At 38.6% G+C, this 9587-nt stretch overlaps 1 protein-coding gene across 1 annotated transcript; it reads left to right on the top strand.

Annotated features, from left to right (window-relative positions):
- The first annotated feature begins 2469 nt into the window (after positions 1-2469).
- Positions 2470-7059, top strand: YAE1 (YAE1 maturation factor of ABCE1). Its single transcript, XM_072412175.1, has 3 exons — positions 2470-2749; positions 4876-4997; positions 6549-7059. Exons 1-3 carry the CDS (start codon positions 2624-2626, stop codon positions 6964-6966), a joined length of 666 nt encoding a protein of 221 aa, XP_072268276.1. The 5' UTR covers positions 2470-2623; the 3' UTR covers positions 6967-7059.
- The last annotated feature ends 2528 nt before the right edge of the window (positions 7060-9587 follow it).

Here is a 9587-nt window from a genome sequence, read left to right as displayed (position 1 = left end):
TGACCTGGCAACCTGCGATGCTGTCCATAAGCTGATTATTGAGGACCGGCGAATATCGCTAAAAAAAGGTTAGCCCATGACATCTCATGGGAGCGTGTTGGGTTTGTTTTAACCACTGTGATAGACATGTTCAAGCTTTCATCGAAGTGGGTGCTGAAATGCTCGAACAGTGATCAGAAGAAGGAACGATTTGAAGCATCCAAAGCCGTTTTGGCCCATTTTTAAGCTAACAAGGGCTTTTTGGCTAGGTTAGTGACTGAGGATAAAACCTGGCTCCACATCTATGATCCTGAAACCAAGGAACAGTCAAAGGAATAGCGTCACAGCGGGTCCCCGTGACCGAAGTTCTGAACATAGAAATCTGCCAAAAAAGTCATGGTTTCCGTTTTCTGGGACGGTATTCTGTCGGTGGACTATCTATCTCAGGGCACTAGTATCACCGGACAATATTATGCTAACCTCCTGGAGCAGCTGAAGGAGGCAATTAAGACGAAACGCCGTGGAAAGTTGACCAAAGGGATCCTTTTTTTGGAGGACAATGCACCAGCACACATGTCCAACATTGTGGCTGCCAAATTGAACACCCTGGGTTTCCAATTTGTCCACCATCCCCCCAACTCACCTGACCTGGCCCCTTCGGACTATTATCTGTTCCCGAATTTGAAGAAACACCTGAAGGGGCAACATTTTGAGGACATTTCTGACATCAAAGATGCTGCTGAGAGCTGGTTTGCGGCCCAACCAAAGGGTAGAGAAAACATCTGACGCGATAGAAGAAAACTACCTGCCACACCCTTCCTCAATACACAAATACACATCACCTGATATGCATAAATCCAATAAGCATTCAAGTTTATACAGCTTAGAGTTTGAACATATGCATAAAAATGAGCCTTACATATAACTGCTCTGCCATTCTCAGCAGCCCCTGTGCAAGAGTTTGAGGAGTGTCTCAGTGGAAAAAAATGTCCCTTCTGTGCATGCCTGAGATTAGGCATGTGCAGAAAGAGCAGACCGGAGCTTCGCAGAATGTGTGACGTAGGTATCCCAAGAAGCTCTGCACTCCTATTCAGTCTTAATCACCGAAAGAAAAGTAAAAAGAATTAAGGTCCGCTTTAATGGTGCTACAGCAAAATTCATGTGAGTGTTCTATAAACTGAGAAACCCTGCAAAAATTCTGGAAGAAAAATGTCATATATATATATGTGATATATAAATATCATCAAAGAGTTTGGCACCCACATACATTAGATTGTTAAATATTCCAAAAGGTTTTGCTATTACAAGGCTTTAAACTAGGATGGAGCATTTTGGGTGCTGGTGGGTTGGATGGATATAGAAGAAGACATCCTACTAAAGACATCCTACTAAATTTCCTGAAGATTTATTGCTGCTGTTGCAGACCTTCTGAAAACGAAAGTGGACACATTTAATGAACCTCTATCTCCAATACTTTCAGGGTCAATCATCTAGAAAAAGGATGCATATCAGGAAAGTCAAATAATGTCAGAGCCCCATGTTTGTTCTGAGTTATTGATTTATAGTACTGAACCAAGAGGGTTAGAGTTACTTCTAGATTACTACCATATGCAGAATGAGAAGTCAGCAAAGGCAGTCCCCATGTACCATTTATGGCCAATCAATGTGCAATGCAATCAAGCATTGTAACCCAAATATTGAGCATTGCAATACCATTGTTTTTAAACTACATCTCAAGGCAACTAGTCAGCTCACTACAACATACATGTGTTTTAGCTTTGGAAAAATGATGGGTGTTCATTTGAAAATGTGTTGCAGTGCTTTTGAGGTTTATCCCAAATGAATGGACTTCCTTATGCTAAACATCTGTAACATACTACATGATAATGCACTAATAGTAACACAATCTTATATGTTTTATATATGTTATATGTTTTTTTTCATGTGTAAAAGGAAATTGTTTTTATTTTTTATTATTTAGAACCTTGACGCCCCTTTGATACTCAATGTATGACTCACCATGCAGCAATGTTTTCTTTGGCTGGGTTCTTTTTTATGGACATGAAGGAACAGTGACTTTATTACATCTTACTTTTTGTGCTTTCTATGCATCTCTCTTGTTTAATGTCATTTTTTCACAGTCTCTTGTAATATGTCCCTGGTCTCTAACAATCTCCTGCAGCATGTCTCTGGTCACCACTACAACCAAAGTATGCCTACAATCTTTGCCAATTTCACGTAGCATTGTCTGAGTCTACACACTGTCATTTGTGTTATGGTTTCCGTATTATGCACCCATGTTTAACATTGTACAGCACCATGGAACATGTGTCTTACTGACTTTACCTGGCCCTTTCCTAAACTGCTTTTCTGACAAACGATCACTAGGTGGCGCCCAAGTTCCACAGGCGTTCGTAGAGGGTTGTCATAACATTGAAGAACCCGAACATACTATTACCCCCTATAGGTAACAATATATCGGACTCTTTAGTGTAGCCCTATGTACGGTCCACGCATCCTAAGCTAATGTCCTTTGTCACGTGTCGTGCTGGTTGTACGTCACGTGAGGCGCAGGCATTGTACGTAGCAGGCAATAGACTGTATTGGGGTTGTGTTGTGGAGCTGTGTGGGGATCGGACTGGAAATGTCCTGGATGAGGGCGGCTATGGAGCTACAGCAGGAGAGGGAAGAGGAAGTGTTTGATGAGGATGGAGATGAGATGAGCTTAGTGCAGAAAGACTGGAAAAGAAGCATGGAGAAAAGACTGAAGGTGAGGAGCACATGGACTGCTTGTTTCCTGTACCTGTTATACATCCCAATGGAATAACAAGGAAACTGTTCTGACGAAATGACTTACCCTGACCGGATATCCTACCTACCTACCCACCTACCTATGGTGCTAAAATCCCCTCCTTCCCAACCCTAACCCCATGGTAAAGGAATATCTTAACCCCTCCCCCACGATCTGCTGCTTAACCCCCCACCCCAGTGTCCAACTTTAGGCAGAATCTAACCTAAAATACAATCTAAAAAATGCATTTTTCCCCCAACCGCCATGACTAAAGGGGAAACCTGTAGACTCCTGGGATGCTTATGTCTCAAATCCCTGGACGCTGGTGGCTGCTCCACCTGTGCATGCCGATCTGTCACTGCGTCTCCATGGGCTTTCCTCAAATGTAAATAGACAAGTGCACATGGGATGCACGCTCATTTATTTACATTTGGGGGAGGACCAAGCACCCAATCTCATTCCAGTGCAAGATCAGACAACTTCACCAATAATCTGAAAGGAAGAAGATGTTGTAAGACATAGCTGGGGGGCCCAAGAAAGAAGATGGAAAGCAATACAGCATGGGATCACAGGCTTTCAACAAGAAAAGGTAAGTAATTTACCCTGTTTCCCCAAAAAGAAGACCTACCCCCAAAAAAAAGCCCTAGCATAATTTTTCTGTGTTTTTGAGAATGCTTGAAATATAAAACCCACTTCGAAAATAAGCTACAATATATATATATATATATATATATATATATATATATACACACACACGGACAAGAGGTGTCATGAGAAATTGAGGCCAATGGTTCTAAACGAAATGGAGTCACAAGAAAACCAAGATGGAATTGAGGGTTTGGATAGTTATGATGATGATCCAGAATGTGATGACATGACTGTACTTGAATAAACGTTGATTGTTGTTCATAAAAAAATAAAGACATCCCCTGAAAATAAGCCCTAGTGCATTTTTGGAGCAAAAATTACTATTAAAGACACTATTTTTGGGGAAACAGTGTAAATATATGCAAGTTAACTGGAGGAAGCTGAACCTTCAGGCAGGAGAGATCAGTGGGTAGGTTCTTTTGACAGAACACTATTATAGTTCTGAAAACGAATGAATGCAGCTCTGTGAATTGTAAGCTTACGTGAGAAGGTTCTGCATTGTTGTACCCAGGATAAGGTGACCATACACCGCAAGGGGTTACTTAGTGTTAGGTCTTACAGACAAGAATTAAGGGTTTTGTTTTGGTGCGGAGGGAATAAATTGTACCTTTACTTTCCATTTATGAATTGATTTGAAAACAAGTTTCCTCCACTGGGGAATAAATTATGTGGGGGTTGCTGGTTTATGTTGTCACAATCAGTAGATTAATCCTCACATATTGTACTGTTCCCACTGCACAGCAGTTTTCACCTCCTTTTTTTCCTTGGCCAATCGCAAAATACATAGTTTTCTGTGATTTGCCAAACGGAAATGGGATGTTGAAACGACAGTGGTGTACTGGTGAATGGGAGACCCAGGTATCATATCCAGAGTTTTTAGAAGTCTCGTGGGAGACTGCAAATCCGGTAATGAATTAAAAGCTAAATCCAATGTCCAGGCAAAGCCTTTATTTGGATCTTTGAGGATGAACTGTGCACTTAAAAAATGGATCAGGCATGACTTGTTTAAAAGAACTTTTACTGCTTGTTAGAAATGTGGAAATAGTTTGCCCATAGTATGGGCACTGGGGCACTTTAAGGGCAAGTTTATTCCATCCAGAAATGCCTACTGACAGTGAGTGGCATTGATGCTGTCTGCCCTGCACCATAACTGTCAGCAGCCAGACATCATGGGTTCTCTGACCACAGTGTAAAGACTGGGACAAAGGGATACTATTATACAGTAAATTCCTGATCACAGTGTTGTACATTGCATTTTTAACACATCTACAGTTCCGCTTAACAATGGATACATGTATATTACAATAAATATGCAGCTATTAGAAAAGTCACATACAGTAGACAAAAATCTAAAAAAAGGAGCTAAAAATTAGAATTTCCTGTTTTGGTTTATATAATTAGATATTGTATGATAATTTTAACTTTTATTATCTAATAATTTGTTTCTTTTATTTCAGGAGGGATATCTAGATGGAATGGATGCCGGAAAGGAAAATTCATTGCAGACAGGGTTTAACCTGGGATATAAGTTAGGAGCAAGTATGCTGATGCCCTGTGGAGAACTTCGAGGGACTATAAGGTAGCTTATTATTTTTTATGGCTTCATACATATTACAGAATATTTATGAGCTTAAGAATACTTCAAAAGAGATACTAATTGAGTCAGTTCAGTATTCTCCCTAGAATTTTATTTTAAGCTGGGTGGGAAGCAGCTGTAGGTGGGTGTCAGCCTCTGTATTGTGACCCACTTTATCAGTAATCACTCAAAAACAGCCGAGTGATTATTAAAAAGTGCCGGGTGGTGAACCCAGTTTAATGGGTCTCTGGAAAACACTTCAAGTTATGTTTTGTAGTGAAATCAACATACAGTATGCTGGCTGTCATCTAGTTTTAGTAGGTTCATGTGCTTTGTTCACCATTTATATACTTGCATATCATATGAATAATGTCAGTCTTATATAGTTTGCAGTCACTGCACACAATAAAAATGAAACACAAGGTTCTCAAAGCTCTTATCTTGAGTGCCCATAATGAGAAAAATATGTTGTATAATAAGTGGTTAATTGAACATTCCTTTTCAAGTTTCAATTTATCATGTGTGTTTTTTCAAAAATCACATGCTGCTACACTTTACTGAAATGGATTGTGCTAATTACAGTGCACACTGTTAGCTTCTCACAGGTTGCAATAAAATAAAGCAACTCTCACCTTTTTTTCCTGGCTAGAGGACATCCAGCATCATATCAATAATGAAACCTCAAAGACACACAGCACCTTTATGGCCACAGTCTATAATCTGCCTGATGGGTATAGAAAAACACAAAGATTTTATGGTACTTTTGCTGCAAATATAAAGTATTTAAATAACAGTTTTGTTTTTTTATACAATTCATTAGTATGTTGATGAGGAGGGAAAGCAAAATAAACATAAGCTTAGGTTTTTAAATAATATGTGGACTTTCAGACTTAGACAATCAAATGTGAGCCTGCCCATAACAGTGACCACAAGCTATTATTATGGCCTATACACATTATTTCCTTGTAAAAGCAGTACCTCCACATTTAAGGAACTGCCAAACTCCCATGTGCCAGATTGGAGCTCAAGTCAAATGGTGTACCGTGACCCTTCTGGATCCTACAGTGTGCCCTTTACTTTGTAGTTCGCTGTTACACTGAAATGAAAGGAACTCGCCACAGTACTGAACATAAGCTTTAGTTCAGTAGATGTATACGATGCATGCCACAGTTTAAGACACTCCTGGCTGCGTTAGAAAAAAGGATAACGTATGTGGTATCTGGTAATGTTGTTACCAATATACTTGTTATTTTTGTATTTTCTTAAGAAGTCGTCACAAATTGTTTTTCTGTACAATAGTAAAGCAGGTTAAGTTCCCACTGGCTTTTCACAAGGACTTTTTAGGCCAGAAACATGTTTAAAAGTAATTAAATATTGAATTCTAATTGGATTTTTTTTTTTTTAAACTGTAAATGCTGCAAAATAAACTAAACCTATCTAGATGGATCAGTGTGTTTGCCTCAGCACAGAGACATATCTGACAACATACACTTTGATGAAGAGACCATGTGTAGTGATGTATGAAGTATAGTAATGCTGTTATCTTCTTTTCAGTGCTTTTGTCACGTGGTGTCAAGTTCAAAAACTAGATCCTACAATGAATGCAAGGCTTGGTGGTCTTCTGGCTGCTGTCTGCCAATGCGAGGAACAAATTGTAAAGGGTTTGACTTCTATTCACCAAGTTGTTCATCCTTCTGAATTATCAAATAGTATGGATGACATGGGACTCAACAGCCATGCTCAGAATTCCAGTGATGGCTCTTGTGCTGCTAGTCAAAACTGTTGCCAAAAGCAGGAGTGTCGCTCTTCTTCCTTTGTAAACTGCAGGACTACACAGGAACTGGAAAGTGCCATGAAACGTGAACTTGGTCGTATATTGAAAGACACTCATTCTGTAGCTCAAGAGCTTAATATGTCTTCAGATCTGCTTTATTATTTACAAACTCTGGAAACAAAGTATTTATTGATTTGAGAATGCAGAATATTTTAAAAACAGCAAATTATTTTAAAGCATTTATGATGCACCTTATCCACCGTGGCCAAAATAAAATTATTTTTACACTTACATTGGGTGCTGTTATGGGTTGGATTTTTTTATATGAATCCTATAAAAGAATCTTACTGAAACAGTCACAATTTGGTATATTTATAGAAATATTAGGAAGTATGAATGAAAAACCTAATTTTCTCTGTCTAAAGAGCAATTTTATTCAAGTTTATATGAAAAAAAAATCTGCCCCATGATATCCTGCAAAGAATGAGGGTTCTCGATTATGGCTGCCTGCTGGACATGGCAAGAGATCCATAATTTTTGGGGGTTAAATACCTGTTACCCCTACTCCAGCTGTCAATTCATACATCCTGTAGTAGAAAAACTACTACATATAAGAGTAAAGGAAAGGGGCGACATTTCAACACACAGGCTGTTGGAAAGATACATTTTTCTCCCTTTATTAAATATAAGCAAATTCCAGTACATATATATTCATAGTTACTGTGTCACCTAATATCTGCCAGCAATATTTTACTACAATAAATTGCAGGTATTTGCTCCTACCTAAATCATCACCCTTTCTACCTAAATGCCTGACTATTATAATTGGGAAAAGATAAGTCACATGCAGAAGGGTTCTAAATTCTATCGGTATAACATTGTCAGCTGCACCTGGCAAAAAAAATTACAGACAATTGGTATTTAAAGTGGGCACAGCTATACCATAGTTACCATTTTTTTTTTACAAAGTTACTCGGTAATCTGCTTTTAAATTTCCACCCTGGCATCACAGCGGGACCATCAGATCGCTGCTGGAGCGTGGCAAATGTAAGGGGGGCTTCTAAAGTTACCCCGAGTGTGACTCTACTCATTGTGCCAGTAAAATCCACCCCGAGTTACACTCAGGATTACCGCTAGGGGGGTTAATGTAAAAACAGGAAAGATAAAAACATTTAACTTTAAGAGAGCAAATTTTTGATTATTAAGGGTGGCTCTCTGTGACTTGGACTGGGAGACAATATTGTCCTCAAAGAACACAGAACAGAAATGGGAATGTTTCAAGTCTGTTCTACACAAGCACACTGAAAAGTATATTCCAATGGGTAATAAGTTTAGGAGGTTCAAATTAAAACCTATGTGGCTTACAGCTGATGTTAAAAAGCCATAAAGAATAAGAAAAGGAAATTCCAAAAATATAAAAATGAAGGATCACCTTCATTGTTTGAAAACTATAATGTAACAAAAGATGAAAAAAGGAGATCAAATAAGCAAAACCTCAAAATGAAAAACAGATTGCAAAGGAAAGTATTATTTTTTAACATATATTAATAGCAAATAGATCAGATCTGAGCATGTAGGCCCCTAAAAGGATGTCCTCGGGTTTGTAACTGGGGATAAAGAAAAGTCGGATTTACTAAACACTTTTTTCAGCTCTGTGTACACAAAGGAAATTGGCAGAGCTCAAGCCCAACTTCAAAATCGCAATGTCACTGCCTTAAACGGTTCACAATGGCTCAAAATTGATGACTGAGAAACAGTTGGGCAATATTAAGGTTGACAAAGCACCAGATTGATGGAATACATCCATGTGTCCTCAAAGAGCTGAGCTCAGTTATTTCTAAGCCATTATTTCTAATTTTTAGAGACTCTAATCCACTGGCATGGTACCAATGGATTGGCGTAAGGCCAATGTGGTTCCTATCTTTAAAAAGCGAAGCAAAGTCATTACCAGGTAACTACAGACCAGTTAGTTTAACGTCCATAGTTGGAAAAGTCCTAGAGAGTTTGATAAAGAACCACATAGAGGAGTTTCTGCTAGAAAATAATATTTAATTTAAGTAATAGTAAGCATGGCTTCAAGAAAGACAGAAGTTGTCAAACAAATTTACTCTTCTTTTATGAGAAAGTAAGTAAACCGTAGACAGTGGAATAGCAGTTGATATAGTGTACTTGGACTTTGCTAAAGCATTTGACACTGTACCCCACAGATGGTTAATATTCATGTTAGGGTCAATAGGTTTGGAAAAGTCAATCTGTAAATGGATAAAGAACTGGTTTAAGGATCGCATCCAGAGAGTAGTGCCTAATGATTCATACTCTGAATGGTCTAAGGTTATTAGTGGTGTACCCCAGGGTTCAGTGTTGGGACCTGTACTGTTTACCATCTTTAAAAATTATTTAGAGTTTGGGATTAAAAGTATAATTTCTGTGTTTGCAGATAATACTAAACTATGTAATGGAATTAAGTCAGTACAGGATGTCTATAGTCTACAAGCAGACCTGGATGTACGGTTTGATTTGGTAGCCAAGTGGCAAATGACATTTGATATAGATAAATATAAAGGTATGCACTTGGAGGTAACAACATGCATGCTTCATACGGTCTAGGGGGAATACATTTTGGGAATTTTTTTTTTCAGGAATGGAAGAGGATCTGGGGGTTCTGGTAGATCATAGACTAAAGAACAGAATGCAATGCCAAGCTGCAGTATCAAAAGATAGCAAAATACTTTCTTGTTTTAACAGAGGAATAGACTGCAGGGATGTGGACATAATCCTGCTCCTGTACAAAGCATTGGTCAGACCACATCTGGAATATG

This window comes from Pyxicephalus adspersus, chromosome 5, assembly GCF_032062135.1.
Source record: "Pyxicephalus adspersus chromosome 5, UCB_Pads_2.0, whole genome shotgun sequence".
In the NCBI taxonomy this organism is placed as follows: Eukaryota; Metazoa; Chordata; class Amphibia; order Anura; family Pyxicephalidae; genus Pyxicephalus; species Pyxicephalus adspersus.
Note: the sequence above shows the minus strand (reverse complement) of the source record. Positions and strands in the feature narration are given on the sequence as shown.

Bases quoted from the DNA above. Each gene is read 5' to 3' on its own strand.
- YAE1 (XM_072412175.1), top strand. From the start codon at position 2,624: ATGTCCTGGATGAGGGCGGCTATGGAGCTACAGCAGGAGAGGGAAGAG. The intron at 2,750-4,875 runs GTGAGGAGCACA...CTTTTATTTCAG, and splicing joins GCATGGAGAAAAGACTGAAG to GAGGGATATCTAGATGGAAT. The intron at 4,998-6,548 runs GTAGCTTATTAT...TCTTCTTTTCAG, and splicing joins GAACTTCGAGGGACTATAAG to TGCTTTTGTCACGTGGTGTC.